This window comes from Salmo salar, chromosome ssa09 (assembly GCF_905237065.1).
Source record: "Salmo salar chromosome ssa09, Ssal_v3.1, whole genome shotgun sequence".
Classification (NCBI taxonomy): Eukaryota; Metazoa; Chordata; class Actinopteri; order Salmoniformes; family Salmonidae; genus Salmo; species Salmo salar.
In genome coordinates, this window is record NC_059450.1 from 16,216,933 (window position 1) to 16,231,874 (window position 14,942).

At 45.0% G+C, this 14,942-nt stretch overlaps 1 protein-coding gene across 4 annotated transcripts in view; it reads left to right on the plus strand.

Annotated features, from left to right (window-relative positions):
* Positions 1–14,318, plus strand: part of LOC106610794 (serine/threonine-protein kinase D3) — a 64,607-nt gene extending 50,289 nt beyond the window's left edge. For all 4 annotated transcript variants that reach the window (XM_045723429.1, XM_045723428.1, XM_014210381.2 and 1 more), the window contains 10 exons: positions 1,001–1,202; positions 7,151–7,427; positions 9,782–9,837; positions 10,351–10,423; positions 10,596–10,702; positions 10,833–10,994; positions 11,769–11,867; positions 11,981–12,248; positions 12,689–12,774; positions 12,955–14,318. In XM_045723429.1, the coding sequence (XP_045579385.1) occupies positions 1,001–1,202; positions 7,151–7,427; positions 9,782–9,837; positions 10,351–10,423; positions 10,596–10,702; positions 10,833–10,994; positions 11,769–11,867; positions 11,981–12,248; positions 12,689–12,774; positions 12,955–13,128 (1,504 nt within the window). In that variant the 3' untranslated portion in view covers positions 13,129–14,318. The remainder of the gene's footprint in view (positions 1–1,000; positions 1,203–7,150; positions 7,428–9,781; positions 9,838–10,350; positions 10,424–10,595; positions 10,703–10,832; positions 10,995–11,768; positions 11,868–11,980; positions 12,249–12,688; positions 12,775–12,954) is intronic.
* The last annotated feature ends 624 nt before the right edge of the window (positions 14,319–14,942 follow it).

Consider the following 14,942-nt stretch of genomic DNA (forward strand, 5'->3'; position numbering starts at 1 on the left):
TAACTATATCCACAGTAAAACGAGTCCTATATTGACATAACCTGAAAGGCCGCTCAGCAAGGAAGAAGCCACTGCTCCAAAACCGCCATTAAAAAGGCAGACTGCGGTTTGCAACTGCACACGGGGACAAAGATCGTACTTTTTGGAGAAATGTCCTCTGGTCTGATGAAACAAAAATAGAACTGTTTGGCCATAATGACCATCGTTATGTTTGGAGGAAAAAGGGGGGAGGCTTACAAGCCGAAGAACACCATCCCAACCATGAAGCACGGGGGTTGCAGCATCATGTTGTGGGGGTGCTTTACTGCAGGAGGGACTGGTGCACTTCACAAAATAATGGCATCATGAGGGAGGAACATTTTGTGGATATTTTGAAGCAACATCTCAAGACATCAGTCAGGAAGTTAAAGCTTGGTCGCAAATGGGTCTTCCAAATGGACAATGACCCCAAGCATACTTCCAAAGTTGTGGCAAAATGGCTTAAGGACAACAAAGTCAAGGTATTGGAGTGGCCGTCACAAAGCCCTGACCTCAATCCCATAGAAAAATTGTGTGCGAGGCTCAAAATTCACCCAACTTATTATGGGAAGCTTGTGGAAGGCTACCCAAAACGTTTGACCCAAGTTAAACAATTTAAAGGCAATGCTACCAAATACTAATTGAATGTATGTAAACTTCTGACCCACTGGGAATGTGATGAAAGAAATAAAAGCTTAAATAAATAATTCTCTCTTCTATTATTCTGACATTTCACATTCTTAAAATAAAGTGGTGATCCTAACTGACCTAAGACAGGGAATTTTTACTTGGATTAAATGTCAGGAATTGGGAAAAACTGAGTTTAAATGTATTTGGCTAAGGTGTATGTAAACTTCCGACTTCAACTGTAGCTATTTAACTTCTTCCTTGCTTCCCTTCCATTGTTGCTCAGGTCCAGGTTGCTGCTAAGTACTTTGTGACAAATGTTTTCTTAAAAAGTGCTGTGTGTGTGTGTTTCCAGCCCATCCACCAGCAGTAACATCCCTCTAATGCGGGTGGTCCAGTCCATCAAACAGACCAAGAGGAGGAGCTCCACCATGGTGAGGGAGGGCTGGATGGTCCACTACACCAGCAGAGACAACCTGAGGAAGAGACACTACTGGAGGCTGGACACCAAGAGCCTCAGCCTGTTCCAGAACGACACTGGAGCCAAGTTCTATAAGGTGAGAGCGCAAGATGGCGGTAAGATGGTGCCGGCGAAGAAGGCAGACATTTTTCATGCCCCCAACCGATTGTGTTTTTTGTTTGTTTATTTGCATTGTTTGTAACTTCTTTTTTTACTTATTTTGTACATAATGTTGTCGCTACCATCTCTTATGACCGAAAATAACTTCTGGACATCAGGACTGCGATTACTCACCACGGACTGGCAGAATACTTTTTTTCCTTTAACGAGTCTGACGAGGCCGACGCGAACGATATACTGCTTTCTCGGGAACAGGCCCGGATCCCTGTGATTTGCGTGAAGAGGAGGCAGAGAAGAAGGGGCCGGAGGGCGGGCTGCCTTCTGAGAATTCGTAGGCGATCGAATAAACCCCCACTTACTTCCATTCTGCTAACAAACGTGCAATCTTTCGACAATAAAATAGATGACCTACAGGGAAGATTAAACTACCAATGGGACATTCAAAACTGTAATATCTTATGCTTCACGGAGACGTGGCTGAACGACGACACTATCAACATACAGCTGGCTGGTTATACGCTGCACCGGCAGGATAGAACAGCGGCGTCTGGTAAGACAAGGGGCGGCGGGCTATGTATATTTGTAAGTAACAGCTGGTACACAATATTTAAGGATGTCTCGAGCTATTGCTCGCCTGAGGTAGAGTATCTCATGATAAACTGTAGACCACACTACCTACCTTGACAGTTTTCATCTGTATTATTCGTAGCTGTTGACATACCACCACAGTCAGAGACTGGCACTAAGACAGCATTGAATGAGCTGTATTCCGCCATAAGCAAACAAGAAAACTCTCACCCAGAGGTGGTGCTCCTAGTAGCCGGGGACATTAATGCAGGGAAACTTAAATCTGTTTTACCAAATTTCTATCAGCATGTTAAATGTAAAACCAGAGGGAAACAACTCTGGACCACCTTTACTCCACACACAGAGATGCATACAAAGCTCTCCCTCGCCCTCTCTTTGGCAAATCTAAACCATAATTCTATCCTTCTGATTCCTGCTTACAAGCAAAAATTAAAGCAGGAAGCACCAGTGACTAGATCAATCAAAAAGTGGTCAAATGAAGCAGATGCTAAGCTACAGGACTGTTTTGCTAGCACAGACTGGAATATGTTCCGGGATTCCTCCGATGGCATTGAGGAGTACACAACATCAGTCATTGGCTTCATCAATAAGTGCATCGATGACGTTGTCCCCACAGTGACCGCACATACATACCCCAACCAGAGCCATGGATTACAGGCAACATCTGCACTGAGCTAAAGGCTAGAGCTGCCGCTTTCAAGGAGCGGGACTCTAACCCGGAAGCTTATAAGAAATCCCGCTAGGGCCTCCGATGAACCATCAAACAGGGAACGCGTCAATACAGGACTAAGATCGAATCGTACTACCCCGGCTCTGACGCTCGTCGGATGTGGCAGAGCTTGCAAACCATTACAGACTACAAAGGGAAGCACAGCCAAGAGCTGTCCAATGACACGAGCCTACAAGACGAACTAAACTACTTCTATGCTCGCTTCGAGGCAAATAACACTGAAACATGCATGAGAGCACCAGCTGTTCTGGAAGACTGCATGATCACACTCTCCGCAGCTGATGTGAGTAAGATCTTTAAACAGGTCAATATTCACAAGGCCGCAGGGCCGGACTGATTACCAGGACGTGTATTGCGAGCATGCGCTGACCAACTGGCAAGTGTCTTCACTGACATTTTCAACCTCTCCCTGTCCGAGTCTGTAATACCAGCAGACCACCATAGTGCCTGTGCCCAAGAACACTAAGGTAACCTGCCTAAACGACTACCGACCCGTAGCACTCACATCTGTAGCCATAAAGTTTTTTAAAAGGCTGGTCATGGCTCACATCAACACCATTATCCCAGAAACCCTAGACCCACTCCAGTTTGCATATCGCCCCAACAGATCCACAGATGATGCAATCTCTATTGCACTCCACACTGCTCTTTCCCACCTGGACAAAAGGAACACCTATGTGAGAATGCTGTTCATTGACTACAGCTCAGCGTTCAACACCATAGTGCCCTCAAAGCTAAGGACCCTGGGACAAAACACCTCCCTCTGCAACTGAATCCTGGACTTCCTGATGGGCCGCCCCCAGGTGGTAAGGGTAGGTAATAACACATCCGCCATGCTGATCCTCAACACAGAGGCCCCTCAGGGATGTGTGCTCATTCCCCTCCTGTACACCCTGTTCACTCATGACTGCACGGCCAGGCACGACTCCAACACCGTCATTAAGTTTGCCGATGACACAACAGTGGTAGGCATGATCACCGACAACAACGAGACAGCCTATAGGGAAGAGGTCAGAGACCTGGCCGTGTGGTGGCAGGACAACAACCTCTCCCACAACATGATCAAGACAAAGGAGATGATTGTGGATTACAGGAAAAAGAGGACCGAGCACGCTCCCATTCTCATCAACGGGGCTGCAGTGGAGCAGGTTGAGAGCTTCAAGTTCCTTGGTGTCCACATCACCAACAAACTAACATGGTCCAAGCACTCCAAGACAGTCGTGAAGAGGCCACAACAAAACCTATTCCCCCTCAGGAGACTGTAGAACCTTCAGATCCTCAAAAGGTTCTACAGCTGCACCATCGAGAGCATCCTGACTGGTTGCATCACTGCTTCTTATGGGAACTGCTCGGCCTCCGACCGCAAGGCACTACTTTATTGACATGGCAAGCGGTACAAGAGCGCCAAGTCTAGGTCCAAGAGGCTTCTAAACAGCTTCTACCCCCTAGCCATAAGACTCCTGAACATCTAATCAAATGGCTACCCAGACTACCCCCCCCCTATTTTACACCGCTGCAACACTCTGTTGTTATCATCTATGCATAGTCACTTTAATAACTCTTCCTACATGTACATATTACCTCAACCCTCCGGTGTCCCCGCACATTGACTCTGTACTGGTACCCCCCTGTATATAGTCTCACTATTGTTATTTTAGTGCTGCTCTTTAATTTCTTGTTACTTTTATTTCTTATTCTAATTCATTTTTTTTAACTGCATTGTTGGCTAGGGGCTTGTAAGTAAGCATTTCACTGTAAGGTGAATACCTTACATACCTATTGTATGCGGCGCATGTGACTAATAACATTTGATTTGATTTGGGAAATTAACTTTGTGTTTGTGTTTCATTTGAACACCACAGATCAACTATTGCCTGACATAGCCAGAGGCATGGTTGAATGAAATGGAGAGTCTGCATTTACATTGAACTTTCTTACAATCTATTCAAAATATCACAGAACAACATAACCTTAGACCATTCGTTGACATTTATCTGAGTCTATACAGTGTCTAAAACCCAATGAATGGTTTCAACCAAACACTGAATTTCCCCTAAATAAATTGACCTGTTTTTTTATTTGCTGTTTTTTCAAGATGTGTTTTATTGTCTGGTGTGTACAGTATGTAAAAGGGCCTGCTTAATGTAAGGGTGTCAGTGGTGGTGTGAGTAAGACTGGGGGCTGCTGTGTTGCAATTGTAAACTACAGTGAGGTCAGTGACACAGAGAAAATCCCCCAGCCTGCCTCCTGTGGTTTCACAAGCAGTCCACTGACATTTCTGTGGGGCTGCAAAGTGACAGGGCTTTTGCTTCTGTCTGTAGCCACCTTGTTTGTCATCAGCAGTATTTTACTCTGAAAATGTTAAGGGTTTTTTCTGGGGAAATCTGATAAATGGGATGTCCAACACATTTATAAAATACATTGTAACTTCTTGTATCACTGTCTTTATCAGATATCCTCTTTCAAATGCCTTACCAAACCATCACCATAAAAAAATGTTGTCCAGTTCAAATACATTTGACACACAAAGTGAAGTGTGTAATTATGATTTCCAAGTGCTATAAGTCCAGCTTCAGAGAGTGTGTGACAGTTCCATGGTGACACCAGTGGTGTAGGCAGTCTTTACCATGCCACAGGGGCTTAATAGCTGTTTAATTAGACACTGGGGAGTGAGGTATCCAGGCAAGCAGGCAGTCCTCGTTCCCTCTGTGTAAAGGCTCCCACATGTTCAGTACAGCCTTGCAACTGGGAGCCTGTACCAGCCTCTGTACCACGTGACTGTTTCACTTTGACACCTCCCCCGATTGCGGCTAGAGAGTGTGGCAGTGTTTCTGTTGCCATGGTTTCTAGCTACTTTTGTTTTGTGTGATGCTCTGTGTGTGTGTGTGTGTGTGTGTGTGTGTGTGTGTGTGTGTGTGTGTGTGTGTGTGTGTGTGTGTGTGTGTGTGTGTGTGTGTGTGTGTGTGTGTGTGTGTGTGTGTGTGTGTGTGTGTGTGTGAGATGGAGAGGCTAATAAAGTGTGTTTGTATGATCGCCTGATCGCCACATTGGGGCTGCCATCTTCAACAATTTTAAGAGGTATTTTCTACTCTGAGCTCCACTCTCCCAGAGTAGCTGTAACCGACACACCCTCCATCTTCCCAGTAGTGACAACAGTGGATAGGAAAGGCTGCTTTACATTATCGTTTATTTTCAACTTGGCACTCAGCTCATCGCTCAGTACTTAAAGACGCTCAGGAGACTAATTGAAGACTCGCTGTTTGTGAATGGGTTTTTTCTTATTCTTCTCTCAAATATTGTCATATGGGTCGTTCTGTTTTATATGTTGTTGCTAGTGTGTGTACAGATTGGGCCAGTGGTGACATTAGGTTATCCAATGTAGCCTCTTGTCTCTTGGGCGTTTCCACCCGCTGTCTCTCAATACAATTCAATTCAATGTTCTTTATTGACATGGAAAGTAAAACACTTACGCTGTCAAAGTAAACATATAACAACGATGGTCCATGGTGGCTGATCCTCTCTCTCTCTCTCGCTCTCTCTCTCTCCTGTTCTTCTCAGCCCCTAGCCCACTGTCATGAGGCTGTCCCCTCCTCTCCTCTCTCTACCTCCAGTCATCTGATTAGTGGTGGTGGTTGTGTGGCGACGCATCAGATGGCTGCCGTTTTCTACATTTGGAAGTCATATAGGCTTCTTTTTTGAAGACGAGACCCCTGTACTTGTGGTTTCCAAAACCCTTTTATGGGGGTAAGGGAGCTTCACTGAGAATACCCAACCCTTCTCCCCTCCCACTCCCCAAGGTTTTTGGTGTCCGATGGTAGTCGCCCTGTCTCGCGTCTTGGTGTCTGGCAGCGAGGCGGCTCGTGCCCAGATAGGAGTCTGGTGTCCTTCCTTGTAATCATGGGGCCTCTTCTCTTCAATGGGCCCGGGCCTGGGTCATGTGTGCCGGCCCTGCTAACCACAACCACTTCATCTGACACTCTGTGGTGAGCCACGCTCAGGGTACCCAAAGGGGAGGAGGATGGGGAGACGAGGCACTACAGGGACTGCTACTGGCTAGGGACTTCCTCATTCTTCTTTGATTTGCATTTGACAGCGAGGCTGGAGAAGGGGGACGTTTAAAGTGTGCTCAAACTGCCCTTTGCACCACATATCTTCTAAGGGGCTGTCAGATAAAGGCTATGCACTATGCAGGGGCTGTGGATACACTACACTGTGGAAAGGGACTAGGACCCATTTTGAATTACTCTTTCTGATATGCGTGCTAAGCTGAGGGAGATTTTTCAGCGGTTACCTCTTGACTTTTACGGGGGATTTGGTGTCTGCTTCCGTCTGATCTGTCTATCTTGTGAGTAATTGATTCAGTGAATCTTGTCTTTCTCTGTCTTTCTCTTGTCTTTGAGTATTCACTGGACTGGTATTTTCTGTGTATCATGGTTGTATTCATGGTTGTATTGGTCTTCTGTGCCTCTCTCTCCCCAATCACTAGCGATGATGTTGTGGCTTTCTTTGTTTTTGTCTGTTATGATCCTGATCTCTCTCTCTCTCTCTCTCTCTCTCTCTCTCTCTCTCTCTCTCTCTCTCTCTCTCCCCTCCCTCATGGCCCCCAGGAGATCCCTCTCTCAGAGATCCTGCAGGTGGAACAGTCGAGGGACCTCAGTAGCCTAGCCCAGGGCAGCAACCCACACTGCTTTGAAATCATCACTTCCACCATGGTCTACTACGTTGGGGAGAACAACGGGGGTCAATACCACAGCCCCGCGCTGACAGCCTCAGGCGTGGGCATGGAGGTGGCCCAGGGCTGGGAGAAGGCCATCCGGCAGGCCCTGATGCCTGCCACACCCCAGCCCAGTGTGGCCACCGCAGCCAGGCAGGGGAAGGACCACAGTGAGTACAGTACCATTCTCTACTGTTAACATGGTAGACATGTGGCTAAGGCTATTGGAAGTTGTACTGAGTGGCTATTGCTCTGGTTTAGGCTACTGATCATAGTGTGTATACAGTAGTTATTTCGATTAGAGGTAGCACTGACATGTATTTGACATATTGTAGCTATTGGCACTAGCACTGGAAAGGTGGTATGAGATTAGTTTATGTGAGCGATGGAAATAGTACTATTTGTGCCCATAAAATGGGTCATTGCCGATATTGGTCATTTAGTGGTTTGATATATTACATGAGTGTGAAGTGGGTCAGGAGAGACCCTATTATATGCTTGAATCCCCAAGTTTTTAGAGTTTTTTTTTTTATTTAACCTTTATTTAACTACGCAAGTCAGTTAAGAACAAATTCTTATTTACAATGACGGCCTACCCCGGCCAAACCATAACCCGGACGACGCTGGGCCAATTGTGCGCCGCCTTATAGGACTCCCAATCACAGCCGGTTGTGATACAGCCTGGAATCGAACCAGAGTCTGTAGTGACGCCTCTAGCACTGAGATGCAGTGCTTTAGACCGCTGCACCACTCGGGAGCCCTGAGTTAAGGTCTAGTGCGGTGTTGTTCTGAAATGAGAAAGCAGTCAGTCTTGTTTTGAGATAACAAAAAAGGCATCATCAGAAATGACTGTGCCTACAGACACAGCAAAGCCTTGAATTGTGAAGCCGTGGTTGACCTTTTCCCTCCTGTAATGATAATCATAAGATAATAAGATAAGATGTACTTTGTTGTTCATTAACTTACAAAGAATGCAAATGTGTCTTTATGCTCCCAACCCAACACTCTGAGAAACACACTCATAGCCCGAAGTGCTGGAAGCAATGGGTCAGCCGCAGTGCAGCGCCCCGGAGCAATTATAGGATATTAAGTGCCTTGCTCAAGGACACAACAACAGGCGGTGGTATCTAGGATGATGCCAGCAACCCTCCGGTTGTCGGCTCACTCCGCACCAGATTATCCCGTCTGAGCTGGTATTTGAACACTAGGCTTCCTGCCACCCAATCAAATTGATCATCATTATTATGATAATGACGGTGATGATCTTAGAGCAGGGATCATCAACTAGATCCAGCGGCGGGCGTTTTTGGTTGGATTGGATGGTTGGGCGTAATTATATTAAATTGTACAAAAAAGAGAATGTATTTGAAAATAATAATAATTTCATACCTTGATTAAGGTGAGATATATATATATATATTTTTTTTTTTGTGGGAATACTTGGGAACAGATTTCCTAAATTGAACAAATGTTTAGCTCAATTCCTGTTGATTTTGGAGTCTTTTTGTTTCTCTCCAAAAACTACCCCCCACTCTTTTTTTGGTTTATGATTACTTTAACATTTTTACAAAAAACTTTGGGGCGACCAAAATAACCAAGTTGCGGGTTTGCCTGTTGCTGACGCCTGTCTTAAAAGCTATGGAGCCAAGGTGGCACGTTCAACCGGTCGCTCTCCTGTGGGCACGTGGTGCAACACCTGAAACCTGACGTAGATTCAGGGGATTATCTGTGTGTGTTAAAATGTGCGGTCCTCTTCCATCGCATCCAATACACTAATGCATATTCTAATCACGAAGATGGCTGAATCAGACGAGTGGTCTTTTTTTCCCTTTCGGCTATGAAATGAACACACTTCTGGTTCAGTGCTCACCATCACCATAGCCGGTTCTAATGTTTATTAATCATTTCTGTTAGAGTAGATATGAGATTAAATGAGCGCCATTGCCTGCCAGCTCATGTACTATATGTCCCCGGAGGCCATTTGTCTGGCTGTACCTTCTGGTGTAAAGCATATGGTGAGGGTGGCAATGCCAAACAGATGAGACCCACCACCTCACTACCCCTCAATATCCAACCACTCTGAAATGACAACAAGGGCTTGTGCCCTTTAGTCCTACAATATGGTCCTTAGCCAATGAGTAAGTACAGGTGGGCATACTTTGTTGTCCATAGAGAAGATGAAAGCTGAGACTATGTTATTTGATTATACAATTATGTTTTATTGTTTGGCAAAACATGACTTGGGAACCTCATGACTGAATATTGGCCTCAGGAGGCACTCATAACCTTAACTATGAAATGTAACACATAGTTATGCTGTTCAATAAAACAAATCTTCCCCAATCAATTATACAGGGTCATTATTGTGCAATGTAATGTTACAGCTGTGATAGGCTTGAAGGACATGGGGAAAAAAGTGAGAAATGCATCTCTGTTTATGATTAATTAGGAATGCATTGGGTCCTTTATGCATTTGTAATGTACAGTTGTTTAAAGTAAACACTGCATTGGTTTCCCCATCTAGAACAAGAGGTGTCTATCAGCATATCTGTGTCCAACTGCCAGATACAGGAGAATGTGGTGAGTGTGGTCACTTTTTCAGATAATCTTGCTCAATTTCTCAGTTGTGTTTGTGTGTGTTCAATCTTGCTCAATTTCTCAGCTGTATATATATATGTGTGTGTGTGTGTGTGTGTGTGTGTGTGTGTGTGTGTGTGTGTGTGTGTGTGTGTGTGTGTGTGTGTGTGTGTGTGTGTGTGTGTGTGTGTGTGTGTGCAGTCGTAAAAAAAAATCTGATACTTCTGTATTCTTCATGGACCATTAAACATTGCATGTCCATTGTAAAAAATCGATATTTAAAACAAGTTAAGGAAGTCACTGATACACTTATGGGAAAGGGGGATTTTCATACGTACTGTACTTGTGCAATGAGTGAAAGTGACCCATTTGTCATATCAATGACCATACCAATACAACAGCATCTATCCAACAATGATATAGCAGTATAAATCGACAGTTTAATGTATATTAGCACTAGTAATACCCTTTAAGATAATACACTGCAATAATACAGAAGTGTTTCCCTCTCTGTAGGATATCAGCTCTGTTTACCAGATCTTCTCTGATGAGGTGCTAGGATCTGGACAGTTTGGGATTGTGTATGGAGGTGTGTGCCTGGATATCCATGTTTTGATGTATTGCAACTAAACATAATGTATTCTCTCAACCCAAACCAAAACACACACCCACTTTATGCCAGGTACTCACATCTATCTTAATGATACTATACAATATACAATATAAGTACATGTTGACTCATTATTTATTTCTGTTGGCAGGGAAACACAGAAAGACTGGAAGAGATGTGGCAATCAAGGTGATTGACAAGATGAGGTTTCCTACCAAGCAGGAGAGCCAACTGAGGAACGAAGTGGCCATTCTCCAGGTAACACATAGACCCTCATGCTGTACCAGTCAGATGTATACAGTAGTCATTCTTGCTGAGTTTCAAACAGTGAAACTGTAACGTGGTACAGTATGGAGTGTTGAAGCTAAAGGTTTGTTCACTCGTTTAGAACCTTCACCATCCTGGTATCGTCAACCTGGAGTGTATGTTCGAGACACCTGAGAGGGTGTTTGTTGTCATGGAGAAGCTCCATGGAGACATGCTGGAGATGATCCTGTCCAGTGAGAAGAGCAAGCTCCCAGAACGCGTCACCAAGTTCCTGGTCACACAGGTCTGTCTGTCTTCCTCTCTACTTCTCTCTAACTTCCGTCCCCTCTACTTCTCTGTCCTTCCTCATCTTTCCCCTACTTTCTCTCGTCCTCCCTCCCTCCCTCCCCTCTCTCTCTCTCTCTCTCTCTCTCTCTCTCTCTCTCTCTCTCTCTCTCTCTCTCTCTCTCTCTCGTGGTGTGGTAGTCTATAATATAAGCCGTAATGGGCCTGTTTCATCTTGTGGTGTATGGATACGGGGGGATTGTTTACGGGACAGGCTGGTCTGGATGGCATCATGGCCGGGATTACAGCCTGCGGTGCCGTAGTGGTGCGCTGTTCTGCTCTGCTGCCTGGCCTCTGGTCTGTGGGCTGATTAGAAGAGAGGGGCCCCGGGGCCAAACAGGAGCGGGTTCATTAGGCATGGAGCTGCACATGAAAATGAACAGCAGCAGGTCTGATGTGGTTTATCAGGACTTTGTCAAAGTCAGGAGTCGGGCAGCAGCATGGAGTTGTTCGAGGACCACAGCTAAACATGCATGCAGCACTAGCAGCTACAGTTGATGATTACACTACAGCAGAGAGGAGACAGTGATGAGGTCATGTGTCCATATGGAAACTAAGAAAGTGACCACCCTAGAAATAGCTTAGTGAACTACTAAAATACTTATGCAGCTCTCATTATCCATTCCATTATATTTTGTGAGGGAGTCCATACTGTTATATGAGGAGATCATTATGTGTTATTATGTGGTTTGATCTCGCTAACCCATGGGGGTTGGGCTATTTTCTGTAACAGATCCTGGTGGCTTTGAGACATCTGCATTTCAAGAACATCGTCCACTGTGATTTGAAGCCCGAGAACGTGCTGCTGGCCTCAGCAGAACCCTTCCCACAGGTAACCAACATGCAACATCTCACCTGTCAGACAAGTTTGCTATCTTTCTAGCAAAATATTGCTTGTATGTGTATGGGGGAGACAATGTAGCATTCTGCTGTGTGTCCTGGCAGGTTAAGCTGTGTGACTTTGGCTTTGCCCGTATCATCGGTGAGAAGTCGTTCAGGCGTTCGGTGGTGGGTACCCCGGCCTACCTGGCCCCAGAGGTGCTGCGTAGTAAGGGCTACAACCGCTCCCTGGACATGTGGTCTGTGGGGGTCATCGTCTACGTCAGCCTCAGCGGGACATTCCCCTTCAACGAGGATGAGGACATTAACGACCAGATCCAGAACGCTGCCTTCATGTACCCACCCCAGCCGTGGAAGGAGATCTCTGCAGACGGTAGGAAGAAAGACCCGTTTGAATAATATTCAAATGCATGAATGCTAAGGAAGACAATTGAGGACAAACATCTCTGTAAAGCGTGTAACGTAACTAGTGAGTCCAGTCATACAGCTAAAGAAGTAGACCGATGGTGTGATACAACAAGCAGTCATTTGAAGCAACTGGAAGTTATTTTGTCTTCGTTATCACTTGTATACCAGGCTGCACTATGGTTTTTCATATACACTAGTGTAGGTGTATGCGGGGGATATTTATTTGGGGCAACTCGAGAGAGTTGTCAGTGATTCATGTAAACCACACACAACAGAAAAGTCAAAGAGCCGCAGGGTCTGAAAACCACGCTGGTAGATCCAGACGTGTGGGTAGAAAGACGGCACTGTTGTTTCATGTCTACCTCTCACTTTGAGACTAACATGAAGTCTCTCTTCCTCTCACAGCAACAGATCTCATTAACAACCTCCTACAAGTGAAGATGAGGAAGCGGTACAGTGTGGACAAGTCTCTCAGCCATCCTTGGCTACAGGTATTAAAATAGCTTCATTATACTGTAAGCAGTGCACAGGCACATCTAACAAAACATTCACACACGTTTCATGATGTGACCTAGAACAAGGCAGACATTGTATTGGATCCCTGCTGTAACTCCTGTTTCCCTCTCCCCCCTCCCTCTCCCTCACTCCCTCTCCCCCTCTCTCTCTCTCAGGACTACCAGACGTGGCTGGACCTCAGGGAGTTTGAGACACGGCGTGGCGAGCGTTACATCACCCACGAGAGTGACGATGTGCGCTGGGAGGAGCATGCAGACGAGCATAGCCTGGTCCACCCTAAACACTTCATTATGGCGCCCAACCTGGACGATATGGAGGAGGGCCCCTAGTGGCCAGGAGGCCATGTTACAGGTTACAGGTGTGGCCAAGAGGAAAACATCAGGAACCTCTGCAGGTTATTGACCTTTGGAAGCATTCCCTCTAAAACTGGTTGGGAAAGGGTCAGACACCCCTGTGCAGGGACTGTGTGACAGGGGATTCTGACCCAAGACTCGGTGGTTAGACATACTGCCACAGGGAGCAGACAGGCGGCTCTGTGGAGGCCCCTGTTTCTTTTGGACACCGCAGTGGAACCAAAAACTTTGGGAGAAAGACATTTCTTGTTTTTTTTTCTTATTTTTTCATATCTTGTAGAATCATTCCAGCTCAACTTCATTGGTCCTTTTGGGAAATACATCATTATTACAAACCAAAGGACAATTAAAGCTGAAGGGATATCATTTCCTCAACGTTAGGAGTGAGTAATGGTATGCCATTCTACCTGTGAAGGGCTTACAGAGTAGTGAGCTTAAAGGGCACTTATCACAAGGGATTTGTATCCACAGAAAGATTGGAATGCGTAGGTATTTGCAAACACAACTTTGTGCTTATTCCAAGACAGTTTTGAAACCATGTCCTTTGACGGTATGAAACTGGAACTATCATTTGCATGTAGATGTTGTACTTTACTAATGGGAGGTCGATTTTTTGCACTATACTACCGTCAAGCCTAACAATTTGAAGTTGAAAAGTTAAAGCTGCTACATCAGGTTCCCTAGAGAAAATGACAGAATGACAGAAAGTGTTGACTGCATCACAACTTAAAGTTTGTGCTAAGAGCTTGATACAGTAATGCCTAGGTGAGTAGCATAGAGATTGTGAAAATGACTGCAATACAAAGCCTTTAGCAGAGCACCTGTCATAAACAGTGAGCAAGTAAATCAAAAGGCGCGGGGACCAAAGACTGAATCCAGCTAATTGATATTATTAATCTTCTCATGACCAATAACTCATCTGTTTTTGTAATGGCTGTCTTATCATTGTGGTTCACTCTACTTCGTTGTCTAGAAAGTGGCTTGACTATTGTACATTCCAAGCAGGGTTCGAGCCAAACCTGGTGATGGGGCCACTACCTCTCAAGGTATTACAATAGCTATCTACAGTTGAAGTCGGAAGTTTACATACACTTAGGTTGGAGTCATTAAAACTCGTTTTTCAACCACTCCACAAATTTCTTGTTAACAAACTATAGTTTTGGCAAGTCGGTTAGGACATCTACTTTGTGCATGACACAAGTAATTTTTCCAACAATTGTTTACAGACAGATTATTTCACTTATAATTCACTGTATCACAATTCCAGTGGGTCAGAAGTTTACATACACTAAGTTGACTGTGCCTTTAAACAGCTTGGAAAATTCCAGAAAATTATGTCATGGCTTTAGAAGCTTCTGATAGGCTAATTGACATAATTTGTGTCAATTGGAGGTGTACCTGTGGATGTATTTCAAGGCCTACCTTCAAACTCAGTGCTTCTTTGCTTGACATCATGGGAAAATCAAAAGAAATCAGCCAAGACCTCAGAATAAAAAATTGTAGACCTTGACAAAGTCTGGTTCATCCTTGGGAGCAATTTCCAAACGCCTGAAGGTACCACGTTCATCTGTACAAACAATAGTACGCAAGTATAAACACCATGGGACCACGCAGCCGTCACACCGCTCCTAGAGATGAACGTACTTTGGTACGAAAAGTGCAAATCAGTCCCAGAACAACAGCAAAGGACCTTGTGAAAAAGGTACAAAAGTATCTATATCCACAGTAAAACGAGTCCTATATCGACATAACCTTAAAGGCCGCTCAGCAAGGAAGAAGCCACTGCTCCA